The following is a 15,225-nucleotide window of genomic DNA, read 5'->3' on the forward strand; positions in this document are numbered from 1 at the left end:
AAGATTCTTGTTTTGTTTTCTCTTGCACTCGCTGGTCCTGCTACTGAAATGGTGCCAGCTTTGTCTACCACCTCTTCCCTAGCCTGCAGACTTCCTCATCTTTTGCCTTACCCTGAACATCTGGGTTCTTGATTTTTGCCTTTGATAATGTCTCAGCTCTCTCCATTTGAGCTATCTGAAATAAGAGAATACTTTTCTTCCATGCTCGTGCTAACCTCTGAAGCAAACCGTGTCTCCTTAGAATGATACTTCTAATGACATGCCTTGTATCTTGTCCAAGAGGTATGTGCTGAAATCCTGTGAGAGAGATGGGCAGCTGTTCAAAGAAATTCAGCAATTTCATGAGCCTGCCAAATCAAAAGGAAGCTGTCCTGAATCACCAGGAGGGCTTTTCCCTAAGAAATTTGCATTGATTTCCATGTATGTTCTAGCAGTTAGTCTCTGTAATGGTATGCAACTACCAGGGCCATAACTTACATGAAAAATAAATGATAAGGATCTGATCCTGTCTTCCATGTTCCCATAAAGGAAGATTACATTCCTCTGGGAGTGACTCCCTGGAGATCAGGGTATTTTTCCACTTACAGGAAAATATAGCGCATGGCACCTGGCCAATATGAACACCTTGAAAAACTGAATGAAACAACATATTTAGCATATTGGATGTATTATGCAGTCATCCAGATTAGTGATTTGAAATGATCTGGACTAGATTATTCTGCTTATATTTAATGTATGATGGAATGCAGTGAAATACATCTGTTTTCATGCTGCCTACTAGCTTCTTGACAGCTTGAGAGCTTTATATCTGCATGTTCTAAGAGCTTGAACATCTGGGCCAGTGTATAAAAATGGAAGCCAAGCCTCTGACTGAGAAATCCAAAATACCCCTATTTTCAGAATGTGAATTGCTTGATCTTATAGTGGAGCTCCCCTAGTTTCACGTGGAAGTGGCTGCTGTATTGATCCTACCCAGGGATGGAGATGGAGGACTTGTCCTTTCCTTCATTGTCCAACAGGAGCTGCCCACAGCTGCATCACATCTGTGAGCTCTTCCTCCTCGTTTTGGATCGTATCATCCACTATGAGCTCGTGTCCCAGTGAAGCTCAGCCAAACGCTCAGGCAGGAGGCAGAGTGTGTGTGTGCTGGTGTGACTAGACTGTGGGGTTCTTTGTTCCACCGAGCCTGTGGTCCCAGCCATTTGGAAATTGAGTGCCCTTTGGTCTCATCCCCCTTGTGTAGGTTTCAAACATTTTCCTGTGGCTAGAGAGCGTGGAAATGCAGATCAGGCTGTCTTGGAGGCAGACAAAACTCTGTTTGCTTTTGGGATTCTTTTTTGGGGAAAAATGTGGCTGAACTTTTTTTATATTCTGAGTGTGAACATGTGTTGTGGAGCAGAGAAAGCCTTTGGTAATTGGTACCATTAGCCTCTGGGACCGTAATCAGTGCAGTAATAATAAAATTGGCATCAATAAGAAAGGTTTTATTCTGCTTACGTTGTCTGGCAGAAAGAGAGCAGTGATCTGTCAGAGCAGGGAATGAATGGGCACATCCCAAATTAACAAACTTCATCAATGCGCTGCAGCCAAGGCATCTAAAGACATTCTGGACTGCTCTCATCAAGCTTCTGGCTGGGCTGGCTGCTGAAGGGAGAAGCTGGCCAGTGTCTTATTTGAGAACTTTGTATCTCCCCAGTTGTTTCTTCCATTAAACCTTTCCGTTAAAAAACCCCTCAGATGTTAGTTAATACAGCAGAGGAGTATTTCAGCTGATGAAAGGCCACAGGAAAGAGGGAAGTGAATTTTGAACCAGGGCAGCAGTACCTGGAGACAAAGCACCCTGTCCCACAGCTCAGTTTGGATTCAAGTGTGAGGTTCCCTGTAGAGTGCATGGTTGTCTGATGGGAAGAATGTGTAATGAGGGCCCTCAGGTTTCCGGTGTGGGTTTTGTGTGCTCTGTTGCTTTTCTAATTGCAAATCAGGAAACTCTGCTGTGGAAGCAAGATAGTCACCATACAACAAAAACTGCCATGACTTAACAGGGCATGTGAGGACTTGCTGGAAGGAAGATCCTCGCAGCAGTGAGGACTTTAGAACGGACTTTAGAATCAGAACGGACTTTAGAAATGGGAGGTTCATTTTGGAGAGGAGAGGATGCCCTCCTTAAGAATAAACAATGCAGTACATCCACAGTGGGGAGTGAGGAGTTACCATGCATAGGTTTCTTTAGTAGTTTGCAAGGGAGAAAGATCAGGAGATTCTGAGATGATGTGCTACAGGCCATGGTGCTGTTAACCCTTGGTGGCTGGGGCAAGTCCATTTGCTGCTGATGCTTTCTGTAAAAAGTGAGGGGAGCAGCTGTGATGATACACACACCAGTTGTGAGGCAGTATGTGAATGTGGAAAGCCTGTAAGTGGAAGGGGGACTCCCTGCTGTATTGGCAAATGCAAGTCTGTTCAAGCTGCTTTCTTGGATGTGAGAAAAGCTGGTCAGATCAAAGAAAACATGTCTAACCGGGGAGGGTTGGTAACAAAAATAACCCCAGACAAACCCTGATTGATTTTTCCAGCTCCTGGGAAACTCTATGAGGTGAAGCTGGTGGCATTCAATAAGCACGAAGATGGTTATGCAGCGGTTTGGAAGGGCAAAACAGAAAAGGCACCTGCAACAGCAGTAGGTGAGGAATGCCCTTCATTTGTTGTCTGTCTCTTCTGCTTGGCATGTGGCTTCAAAGGAAGAGTAGAGGTAAAGTCACAGAAGATGAACTTCAAGGACAATACCCGAACAGGAAAGTCCCAATATAAGGGAACTTCCTTTGACAGTCATTGCAAATTGCATTGGAGGAATTATAGCGGGAAGGAGAGAAAGGAGCAAAATAACCCCCTTCTCATTAGGGTAGTTCTTACAGTGGGTGTGGATGGCCTTCACTGTGTTCTCTCTGGCCCTGTTAGTGGCTCAGGAAATGTCAAATCACCTGGGTTTCATCTCTTACGTTAGGAAGATTTGAGAATGTGAGTTAGCAGCATGCCAGGCTTTTTGCAGTGTTACAAAGAAAGTAAAAGCTTTGAAGATTTAGGCTCCATTCTCAGCTCTGCCAGTCTGTTGTGGGACGGTGAACGTTCTGGGCTCCTCCTTACCCTGGTGCAGGCCTGTCAGGTGGGTAGCTTTGAAGCTGGCCTCCTGTGCTCCACAGCAGTACATGGCCACCTTGGTGCATGGGTCCTCGTTGTGACCTTTCCCGCAGGTGAGGGAAAGTGTGGACTGCACAGGAGGGCTAAGCTGGACATCTGGGCTTACACTGGAGGCCAGCCTATCGGTGCAGGCTTCACAGCCTAGGCCTGTTTCATTCCATGGTTTCTGTTTTCATGATGGCTGTCCCTTGCCTTACTGACATGTATGTCTCCACATGTCTTTTCTCTTTTTGTCTCTCATCATAGATCCTCCTGTGCAGAAGGGTCCTCCGCTGCCTCCAGTCCAAGTCTATGCAGAGTCCAACAGCTCAACTTCCATATGGCTCAGGTGGAAGAAACCTGACTTCACAACAGTCAAAATTGTCAACTACACTGTGCGCTTCAGCCCCTGGGGCCTGAAAAATGCCTCTCTGGTTACATACTACACAAGGTAAAGAGAGATACTGGGCGTTCACTCGCCATATATCGCTCATGTCAGAAATAAAGACAGGGCAGGAGGAACCTGCATTGAAGTTCCAGCACCGAGCAAAATCCTGGGTGTTTCACATACTGGAAATGTCTGACTTGGTCACAGATACTTTCATAACTGCTCAAGTGTGAATGTGGCACTGGGAGTTGTCTATGACTTTAATACCAAGAGATCATTTACTGGCTGGTCTCTGCACCTTTTCTGCTTTGGTTGCACCTTATATGCTTGTTTTCCTATTAATAACATGGCCAGTCTCAAAACATTCAAGATTTGCCAGATGGTACTCAAAAGTTTGGTTTAAAAATTGCTAGAGTTTAGGCAGTTACAGTAATTTGGGGATGTATTTAAAATATGGATTCCTGTGCGGGTTTTCAGCCTATAGCCAGGCTGCATTTTCAAGCTTTTCTCTGCAAGTACATTAGAAATGGTCCTGGAGGCTAGGAACCTACTTTACTCTGTATCTGGGAGTTGAGGGCTCTTGCATTCACATGACTGCAGGAGATGAAGCTTTTGGTGAAAAGTAAGTACTGTAAGAGTTAGGATAACCTCTTAAAGTGTTCCTGGTAAGGTATCAAGGTGATAGTGAGTGGGAGAACCATCTAGTGTTCATGGCCTTGTGAATGTGTCCTTTTTTGGCAGCTCGGATGAAGACATTCTCATTAGTGGGTTGAAGCCCTACACCAGGTATGAGTTTGCTGTGCAGTCCAATGGTGTTGGCATCGACGGGCCCTTCGGCAGCGTGGTGGAGCGGTTCACGCTTCCTGACCGTGAGTATTTATGGGAATTGATCCTGATTTCTCCTGGCTTTCTCTGAATCTCTGTCAAATCCCACCTAATGTGCCCCTGGGAGATGTGATCTTAGATCACCTCTAAGCCATGATGCCCCTGTGTACATGCTGAGAGCCTCTAAGCATCCTGGTGGCTTTCCCCAAGTCCATTAAAAAAGTGCTGCTTTGTAAACAGATAGGAGTATGTAAAGAGAGTTAAGGCAACAATTGTTGTTACTACGGTGGGGTTGGCTCTGGGTTCAGAGAAATCCTGCTCATTAGAGAGAGCTGATAACGCATCACTTAAATGCTAGGTCCTCCATGGTGCTGAATGTCACTGTCAGAACAAGAGTGCCTTGCCCAGCCTGGTTTTCCAGTAAGATCTTTGCTTTGTAGCTTCAGATCTGGTGAAGGCTGGGGGGCAGAGATGATAGCGGGAGCGTTTCCCTGGACTGGTTGGCCATGGTGCACAAGTCCTGCCTTGTACTGGGCTCAGCAGCCTCCTTTCTGCGCTCTCTGCAGCTTGGTTGGATGAGGTGTCTGGCCACCCAGGCTGCCCATTGTTTCATGCTTGCAAACATGCGGCACCACTGAGAAGGATCCAGAGAAGGCACAGGGAAGTTGTCATGCCCTGCAAGTTGAACGCTTTCCTCCTCTCTCCCGCTGTTCATGCCAGGTCTTTACTTGTCTCTGCCAGGTCCCTCGACTCCTCCCTCTGACCTGCGGCTGCACCCACTGAACCCCTACGCTGTCCAGGTGCACTGGTGCCCCCCTGTCGAGCCCAACGGCATCATTGTGGAGTACCTCATCCTGTATAATGCCAACAACACGCAGCCAGATGACATGTGGACCTTGCTGACGCGAGAAGGTGAGTCTCTTTGAGATACTGTAATACCCCATCAGGTCCTCCTCCTCCTCCTGCCTTCTTCCTTGTCTGTGAAACCCTGGTTGATCAGTTCTGCTGCCTGGATTTTTGCCTCATTTGAGCACATACAAATAAACATTCAAGACCCCATGCTGCCAGCTTTCTTGGAGCATATGCTGGGCCTTGCTCCTGGTCAGAGGAGAGTCCAGGGACATGACTGCTGAGAGACATGAAGTCATGCATGTCTAGGGCTTCAGCCATTATCATCCAGAAAATGCAGATACAGACTGGCAGCCAGTAATTCCTGTGAGAACGTGTGCCAGCAACACCACGTGCAGTCTGTATCATCAGCTCTTTAGGCTGCAAGTTCATTAATGCCAGAGGTGCATGAATTACCTCCTAGAGCTCATGACACAAAATCCCTCACTTTTGAGGGTCCAACAGAATTCCACTGCTTCTTTGCTCCAGCCCCTGAACACTCCTGAAACTGCACATTTTAAACCTCTTTTGACTTGCTTTTGATCAGGAAATATCTTCAGCACTGAAGTGCATGGCCTGGAAAGTGATACCAGATACTTCTTCAAGATGGGAGCAAAGACAGTCGTGGGATCTGGTCCCTATTCAAACGTTAAGGATGTGCACACCCTCCGGGAGAAGCTGTCTGGTAGGAATTTCCCCTTTGTCACAGTACTGGAAGTGAGTTGCGTTGCTGAAGACTGTGGTTTTGTCAGCAGTGGCATTTCTGTTTGCCAAGCTATTACCTGCTGTCACTGCACAGGATGTGAGAGATGACTGTGCGTAGGCCAGTGCAGAGGATCACGGCAGAGTCCTCAGATGTGCAGCTCCAGAACCCATCCCACAGCTAAACTTCTGTCTCCCTTCCCCATCCCACCTGCTGTGGAAGGGCACATGCAATATGCATCTTGCTGCCTTTCTGTTAGGCCTGCGTAGCGTGAAATTAATGAATGTGCATAGATACCAGTTTGCTTTAAGCTGCTCTAAATTGTCACTGCTGGGTAATCTCCCTCCCTTACGTGTATAGAGGCATCACCTGTCGGTTTTAGTGAAGCCAGTGCTCTTCTGAACATAAGATGCTTAGTGCGTTCTTCCTGCTAGCAGCTGAAATGATTTGTCCTTCCCCTGCTAGATGTTCTGGATATCCACTCTGTCACAGGAATCATTGTGGGAGTCTGCCTGGGGCTGCTCTGCATACTCTTCTGCATGTGTGCCAGCTTCCGCAACAGCAAGCAGAGGTAGGTGTCACCTCACCTTTGCAGGAGGTGAAGGAGGCTGATGTGGAAGGAGACAAAATACGTTGTAAGCTTCTTCCCTTTGTTCAGCTGGGCTACTTGGGATGCCATGTATGACATCAGTAAATACAAAGATTGAGTCTTGGGAGTGCTAGATGGCTAAAGAACATAATTAGTATAGGCTTTTCACTGGTTTTGTCAGTAGTTTCTCTTTAATTTGCATTGTTAGACTAATAGGGTGGGTTTTTTTGAGAAAGAAAAAAAAAAAGAAGAGAGAAAAACCCACTATTTGCTGGATTATTACCTGTGTCTTTTAGTGTGGGCAGTGTTTTGCTTCTGAGGTTGGACAGCTCTAAGGATATTTGGAAAGGATTCGTTAACTTCCAGTTGGGAAAATGATGAAAGACTTCCCGGTGCCTGACAGGCTGGTTTAAGGAGGGTTGGACTCAGCCCAAAGTCCCCTGCTATCCCCAGGGTCTGAATCCAGCCACAAACATTTGGAAGGACCACGATCAGAAACCAGCTTAGTTGCTGAGAAGAGCTTTGAGCTGACAGCAGATCTCAGGTTTAGGAACAAGCAGCTTCTGAAGTCTTGTCCTAACTTGGTCACCAAACTTTTCTGTCCCATTGCATCTCTTACCTGTAAAGCAGAGATGACGGGAGGGACACAGCTCTCCACAGGCAGGGGTTAGAGAGTACTTGCTCTAGCGCTAGGGCTCGTGTTGTCTGCTGCCCTTGTGAGGCACTGGCAAGGGCTTTCCATCCAGCACCAGGGTTTGTGTGAGCTTTAGGATTAGTGACGGTAATCAAGAGATGCAGCTGGGGAGAGGCTACTGCAGCAAAAGCTGTTACAGTAGGATGTGGGTAGATGATCCCCTTCCTCAGGAGTGTCAGGGCAGGGGCTTGGGCCTGGTCGCTTCCACGAGGGCAGGCTGAGTAGCCTGGAGGGGATCACTTTGGCGGTCCATGGCTGTTCGGGACAGAGGAAAGTGAGGCTCATGAGAGATGTCAACTCTTGCTTGTTTTCCCTCAGGGAGGCCCTGCCAGGCCTGGATTCCCAGGCAGCTGGCAACCACACTTACTACCACCGGAGCAGGCAAGGAGTGGCAGCTCCCAGTGCCACCTTGGACTCACATGAGCTGGAGTCCCTCATGTCCCCGCTCCCGGAGGATGCACCCGTGCCCCTCGGGGACATCACAGAACTGACGGAAGTTCACAGCCTCATCCACACGAGCCTCCCTGAGGACATCATTCATGGGAAGAGGAAGGTAAGGACCTATGCACGTGGTGACTGGACTCCCCCGCTAGGCAAGAGCCTTTGTTTGGTGTGTGGGAAGCCAGGGTCTGATCCTGTCCTGGCTCTGCAAAGTACTGGTGGTCTTGGCTGCAGTCTGGTGCTGGGCAAACATGAATTTCCCCCTCTGTAAAACTGACTGGGTCAGTCGGCTGTCAAATCTTAAGTTTGGGATCCCCACGCCATCTACCACCCCTTTTTATCTCTTGAGACAGTGACCCCTCATCCCCAGATGACTGGGGATCTCTGCAGCCACCGAACTGCTGCAGAAAGCTGCGCTACTCCTGTTGGCGTGGCACATAGATGCTGTGAGAAGGTGTGATGTCTAGAGTACATGCTTTGCCTCCGGGGGTATTCTTTTGCTTAGAGTAAAAGGAGCTCTGTTGATACATAGTGTGTTACTGGAATACCTGAAGATATACAAGAGGTGAAATTGCGTTTTATTTGTGAACCTTAGTTTTTGAAGTAGTCTTTTCCTGCCCTGCTTGGTTTGCCTGACATTGCATTGTCTTTCATTCCTCTCTGCCCATTTCCTCTCTCAAGCTTGCCTGAAACATTTCATTCCATTAGGGAACCTTTAATTGGCCTAATTTAGTTAATCTGTTTATGTCTCTCTTTGTGGCCCAGGGAGAGCATGTAAAGTAATTAGGAGGTTCAGTAAAACAAATGCATTGTGAGCGCATGGGATTTCACATTCGCATCCACAGCCTCGCTCGTGTGTCACTGGAGGGAAGGTGAGTTCAGGATACCTGGCTGGCTGCAAGACCTGTCCTTGCTGCTGGTGGCGGTGCAGGTATAGTCCTTTGGAAACACAACTCTTTGCTGGCTTTAGTAGTCCTGTGATTTGGATCCGTGCTCTTGGTCGTCCCGATGTGCTGTGGCAGTTCCATACTTTGCTGAAGGAGAGGCAGTTTGCAGCCAAGATGCATATGTGGGTTTTGGTGGAATGTAGCTGCCTGTCTGGATCCAAGCCGAAGAGCGTGAGGAATTTCCCACAAGTCTTCCTGTTAAATAAGGAACAAACGTTTTCAGTGATGGTGACTTACCCTGAGAACAGGTCGGGGTCGGCGGAAGTCTCGTCCCTTGGGAGACCTTTCTGGGAGCAGCATATTCAGATCTCTCTTCCAAAGCAGCAATCCTGTCTGCAAAGGTTTACACAGAAATTTTAGTGTGTGCAGAGCAGGGCCTGGAGGTGCCAAGGTCTGGCCGCTCGGGGCTTAGCCTGAGAGCTTGGGGCCCCCAGTGTCTGTTGCAGAGGCTGGCAACGTCCCACAGCAGAGTTATGTTCAGAGATCAGAGCTTTGGGGAGAGGGATGATTCTGGCTGTGGAGTCTCTGCCTCCATAATTGGATGGGGAAGGTCCACTAAGAGTTAATTTCACCGAGGGTTTTTGCCAGCGGAATGAAGAGCTTGGTTTTCTGATGGATGTGGATAGGGAAGCAAGAACCACTGAGGGGCAGCCGCACGAAGCCACCCAGAGAGCAGTGTTGTCACCCGTGCCCAGCGGTGGGGGTGACCTGGCCGGTGACGGCCGGAGCAACGTGCTGTTGTTGCTGGGAGCGGGCGCTGGAGGGAGATGTGATCCCGCGCGGGAGCCCCAGCCGGCCCGAGTGCCGCCCTGTGCTCTGACACGTACAATCACAGGTGAAAAGACTCAGGCCAAAACCATCTTCATGTTGCAGTTGCTAAGAAGCCACGTGTCCAGATGGTGATGTGATTTCACCTGGCTGGATTTGGTTGAGGAGCTGGGCAGGGTCTCGTGAGCGCGGCTGGACTGCTGCACGCATGCTTTGTCCCCAGCACGGATGTAAGTAAGTGTCAGGTGCAGTTGTGAGTGTGTGCATCTCCTTGCTTGTAGACAAAATGTTACTAGCCAAGGTCTGGGAGTGGGTTGTTGGTTTCTTGGGTTCTCTCATGTGCTGCAAATAGCTTCTTCCAGCACCCATTTAAGCTAAACTGCCAAAACCCACCCCGGGACCCTGCCTGGAACTGGGTGTTGCTGGGAGGTTTGTACCCTACAGTGACCAGCTGCCTTTGTCGCCTTCTCTTTTCTTCTCTCGTGCTGTGTGTGGTTGGGGGTGTGAAAACCCACGGCAAGGAATGTGGTAGACCTATAGGAAAGAGAAAATTCTTGTGAAAGGAGATTCCTGGTCCAGCCTGGCAAGAGGAAGCTCCACAGGGTGCTCTAGATCAGGTACTATCACTTGCAGTCCTAGTCAATAAAGAAGAGGAGCGAGAAATCTCTCAAGGATCCCTTTTATTTAACAGCGTGTCACGTCACCACGTTGCTCAGGATGTTGGCTGGGACAGACTCTTAGTCCCATGGTGCTGCCGCTGTTGGACAAGTCTGTAGCTGTGATGCCAAGGAACTGGCAGCTCCAGGCCCGTGTGACTTCCAGTTGCCTGCTTGCCTCTCTGTCCTCAGGTTACACTCTTGAAACCTGTTCTGTGTCAGTTGGGTGGTACTTGCCGTTAGCAGTGGCAGTGATAGGTGCTCCCGTGCTTGCAGGCTCGTCACATGTTGGCTTGTTATGTGGCATTTCATGGATTATTCTCAATTGGTTTTATTCCTGTGGCAGTCCAAGGCTCCAGGGGAGACTGGAGGCTCTCTGTCAGGAGATGAGCAAACTCAAAGAAGGGACTGTCCCCGTGCCATAAGCAGTCAGAAGTGAGTCAGTGTCACTTTGCGGATGTGGGAACTGGAGAACAGTGAGACCGAGGGCGGGAAGTCTCTAATGCAGAGGTTTGAACTGACTCCTGCAAAGAGTCACAGGCAAGGGTCTTGAGAAGTCCTCTTGGTCATTTTCAAGTCAAGATCTCCAGTTCCTTCGAATGTAGAGCCGTGATTCCTCTTGAGCTGTTACAGATAATACTGGGATGCAGGATGGTGCAGGTGGAAGGTGGGACAGTCTTTGTGCTGCTGGAGAGCCCACAGGAGCCTGCTGGCCACCCTGGGCCTGTCTGCCGGACAGGAAGGTGCAACTGCAGCCGAGCTGTTGGCGTGGGGAGCTCTGTTAGGCAAGAGTACGCTCAGCCATTTAGCAGGCCCTTTTCCTTCCTTTCTGTGTGTTTCCCAGTGGTCACACACAAGGATTTGTAAATACGCTGATAAATGATTTTCCTCTCTGACTCTCTTCCCCTCTCAAGTGACCCCCAGACTGGTGCCCTCGGTAGCCTGCGTTATAAATGACACAGTAATGCACAGACTGTGGTGATGTAGCTCTGTTTCCCCTGACAGATGGACTGAAGATGATAAAATGGCTCTGCTCCAGACATCTCTGTCACTGCTGCTTTTGGGCCAAGCAATTTAGGGAGTGGGGGAGAATGTTAAAAAGCATCTGCTTTCCATGGAAGATTTCAGCTTTTCATTGAATGAAGCCAAACTCAAGCATTTTGTCTTGGAAATGTTTTCCGTTGTGCTTCTTGCAAGCTGGAACCTTCCTTGCCTGCTGCCCTGCTCCTTCCCTGTGGGTCTTCTCCCCACAGGCGCTGTGTTTCCCATGAAGCATCCCTGACTCGGAGAGCAAAAGCTGTAATGCATCAGGGAGCTTGGACCTACCTGGGTTGTTATTTTCGTGTTGAAATTTTTCTGTGTGCAAAAAAAAAGTCCCAATGTTTTCTCAAAACTCTTAGCTGAGAGCTGTGCTCCCATTGACAGCTAGCAGAGATTCTCCTTTATCTGGTGGGGGAGAGGTCTGTGTTATGCTGCATCTTGTTTAGAGGCACAGCTGAGGGCAGGGATGCCTGTACATTTGCATGACATGGAGCTTTCCCACTCCCACTGGCTGCTGTGGTGCTGTTCAGCAATGAATCCTTTCTCTCCGCTATGACACCCTTAAAAGCTGCATGCATCTGAAACATCCCCAGCCTTGTTTTGCACAGGATTTCAAGCTAGTTTGAATAACCATCTTCATAAGACACAAGGTTTTAAGATCAACGTTTCCTGTGTGTCCATTCTCAACTTGAATATTTGCATGAAATCATTACTTGTCACTGAAAAGGTAACATGACCTAGGCACGTTTTTATCAGTCAAAGTTTCTATAAAAAGGCTAAAATGAAAAGGCTTGTTTGCTTTGATAAGGATTTAGCTGTAATGGAAACACCTTTTATTGGAAGATGTTTTTATTAGTTTTCATTCTTGTGTTTGCAGTGAACTGACAAAGGGATTTTTCCCTCTTTAAATTAGTATTAGACTGACACTCCTGCCTTCGTTATTCTGTTGTAAAACCCAGGAGAATGTTTCCTTCTTTCAGCCATTCACTAGGAGCGCCTGAGTAGAAAGAAATCTTATCGTTTATAACACCAAAAGATACTGGTTAAAAAAGCAGAGAAGCTTTCAAGCACACAAGGCCTTCAGGTCTGTGATGAAAACAGACCTAGAGTTAATTGCTGCCGCCTAACCTTAGAGACTAAGCCCCAGGAGGGATATTTTTTTTGCTTTCAAACATAATGTGCTTGAACAACATGTGGGATATAGGCCATGTTGTGTGGCTGATGGTTTTTTTCTGTTTGTTGAAAGTTGCAAACTGGTACAAAACAAGTTTGTTCTTCGTTGCAGCCAATTTCAGCCAGAGCTGAACAGGCTGTTCCCAGAGTCATCAAAACCTATGTAAACATGGCAGATTGACATTTCCGCTAACAGATGGCCCATTGGGGATTGCAGTAGAGCTGCCTGTTTCTTTCCACATTTTTTGGTATTCACAAGATGCCTGCAAGAAGGTTTTCAAGTTTGCTCTGTGTGTGTGTCTGCGTATGATGCTCAGATCTTTGTGATGGCAAATATGCATGTAAGCATCTATAATAGGACACACATTTGTGTGCATGTGTGCATATTTGTGTAGGTTCAACGCTGAAATTTCCAGGCAGTATTTGCTCAGTAACGTATGTTCCTTGGAAAAGGCACAGAAGCCATCAGTCAGCGATGTAGCTGCAGAAAGCCTTTCAGATGGCAGCAGAAGCAAATTGAACACGTTCCTTGAGTACTCACACGTAGTGATATTCCTTATTGTGAGCTGTGTGTGATCGCTTGGTTGATTTCTTGCTATTAAAGTGCAGTTTAATGATTGTCCACTTAGAAAGGGAGCAATTAGGGAGTGTTCCTGGCTCAGAATATATTGCTGACGATTGCAGAGAGAGGAATGGTGAAGGTGCTGCCTCCAGCATTCACTTCGAAATTAGCGAGTGCTTGATATCCACAGCTCTGGGCTTGGACATCACTGTCCTGCACAGTGTCATCATATAAATGAGACCCTTTACGATCTGTTTTCTTAAGGTTTGATCCAAAGCTCCTATGTCTTGGGGTTGGTGCTGGGGTGTAATGCTGGTCTGCCTCTTGCAAGGTGCTGAGCCCCTTTGGTGCTTGAGTCGGGGTGGACAAGGTGCTTGGGAAAGGCCCAGGCAGCCCTTCAGCGCATGCATGAGCACTTGAATGCGCCTTCTGCCAGCACTGACAGCATGAGGTAGCATTTGCTTCTTGCTAAATAGCTGACTTAGGAATGCCTGGCTCACATACAACATCTGGTCATGTATTTCTACCTAATTTCCAGCCAGATGGACCGAGGCACAAAGAGGTCAAATGACTCACACAAGGTCAGGCTGATGTCAGAAATCTCCTTGCCATCTCGGCTGGACTCATGCTACGCTGACTGTTGTTGGAATAGATCTGGCCTAAGTAGCCACCACATATGCAGAGCAGAACCCTGGGTTTCTCCTGCCTGACAGTGAGCAGTAGGTGGTTAGAGGGTTTGAACAGATGTGCTGTGTATTCTCACCCTACACGGCCATCATGCTCACACCACCAGGATTCTGCATGCACGTGCACACTCGCAGTTGTGTCAGGTCAGGATTTTCTCTTCACGTCAGCCTTGCTTTGGCCTTTCACTTCTATCCAGGCAACATGTAACATCTGTGGAACAAGCCCAGAGATAACTGGCTCACATGGTCCTTCAACCTGAGCGCACGTGCCTGTGTATTTATGTATATGTATGCGAGTCAGTAGCAGGGCTGAGCTCAGGTATACACAGGACAGCCCAATAAAATCAAAACCTGGAAAGAAAATACTTTTCTGCCTGTGAACTAATAGTCTGAGCTGTTAAATAACTTCAGCTCTTAAAGGCACACATTTCCCATACACAGAGGTGTGCATTCAACAGTTTATTGCAAGGGGAAGCTGAGAGAACCCAGAACAAATTGCATTCAGCCCATATAATTTAATTAGATCTACAAACAAGGTAACACTGGTTGCCCAGGGGATTTAAAGCTGAGCTAAGAATTGCTTGGTGGTCTGTTGAAAAAAAAAAAAAAAAAAAAATTTAAAAGTAAGCCCTCCAATGTTGTGCCTCTATGTTCATGGGGAATGGCAAAGTTTACCCAACTCCCAGCTTAGAGCAGGAAATCTATCTGCACCGCAGAGCAAGCACTTTAGCATTGTCTTCAGCTCTTACTAGAGTATGTGTGATAGTGCGCACAGGTGAGGGTCTTTCTCCATGCTGCTAAGAGCATTGCTTGTGCCAAAGCAAATATTATAATCATTCAGTGTTTCTCTCCAGGTTTCCACCATCTCTGTTCCTTGCCAGCTTTGCAGTATTTTTCAGTAGGCTCATACTGCTCTGGGTTGTTTGCAGCTTTGCAGGGAGGTGATTTCAGTGGGTCTTTAAATGATGTCTTGTGCCATGATATGCCTGTTGGCCTCAAAATTTGAGAATCAGTGGAAAGCTCCGTATGCGACCAGTCGTGAACCATCTGGCAACTTTCATCCACTTGCTCTGCATCAGACCATGTAACAGAGTAATAAAGCCTGTTCCAGTGCGGTGACTGTGTGAGTCCACTGCAGCAAGCATTTTTATTTGGATGCCATCAGAAGTGTTCTCTGCATTTAACTTGTCTCTTCTAAACCATGGTATTTTCCCAGCTTGCGCTTTCCTTTTTCAAGCTGTTTCTCTTTTCAGGTTTATGAGGACAAGAATCTCTATCTGTGATAACTGGATATTTTCTCCTCCCAATTTTTTTCTGTAGTCTTCGTGGAATAAGTCAGCCGGCCAGCCCTGGACAAACAGCATAGCCAGATACGAGGACACTATCACAAAAGAGCCTCTCTCTGCTGTGAATGGATCGGTGAAGCTCCCTTCCAGTGCGGGACAGAAGCTTTTGCTACAAGCTCTGGTTTATGATGCTGTGATGGTGGGTGTCTTCAGTGGTTTATTGACTTACATATTCTGATGTGGTTTTTTCCATTTCTGTTCCCCACCTCCCTTTCTCCTTTTTGCAGTACAGGAGAAAATGTTTTCTTCTCTAAGCTGGCCTTAGTTGGCTGATCATGGGCTCTATTTTTTTTTGTCCTGGGTATAGGAGTGTATGCCAGTGAGACTGATGGGGTTTGAGGAAGGGT

At 47.6% G+C, this 15,225-nt stretch overlaps 1 protein-coding gene across 3 annotated transcripts in view; it reads left to right on the forward strand.

Annotated features, from left to right (window-relative positions):
• The window catches only part of IGDCC4 (immunoglobulin superfamily DCC subclass member 4), a 94,545-nt gene extending 79,333 nt beyond the window's left edge, over nt 1-15,212 (forward strand). For 2 of the 3 annotated variants that reach the window (XM_040602081.1, XM_040602082.1), the window contains exons 12-19: nt 2,571-2,678; nt 3,439-3,622; nt 4,301-4,428; nt 5,126-5,296; nt 5,820-5,957; nt 6,441-6,546; nt 7,577-7,811; nt 14,853-15,212. In XM_040602081.1, coding sequence (XP_040458015.1) covers nt 2,571-2,678; nt 3,439-3,622; nt 4,301-4,428; nt 5,126-5,296; nt 5,820-5,957; nt 6,441-6,546; nt 7,577-7,811; nt 14,853-15,056 — 1,274 coding nt within the window. In that variant the 3' untranslated portion in view covers nt 15,057-15,212. The remainder of the gene's footprint in view (nt 1-2,570; nt 2,679-3,438; nt 3,623-4,300; nt 4,429-5,125; nt 5,297-5,819; nt 5,958-6,440; nt 6,547-7,576; nt 7,812-14,852) is intronic. The other variant, XM_040602083.1, reaches the window with a different exon arrangement.
• Nucleotides 15,213-15,225: the final 13 nt, after the last annotated feature.

Source organism: Falco naumanni, chromosome 7 (genome assembly GCF_017639655.2).
Source record: "Falco naumanni isolate bFalNau1 chromosome 7, bFalNau1.pat, whole genome shotgun sequence".
NCBI lineage: Eukaryota > Metazoa > Chordata > Aves > Falconiformes > Falconidae > Falco > Falco naumanni.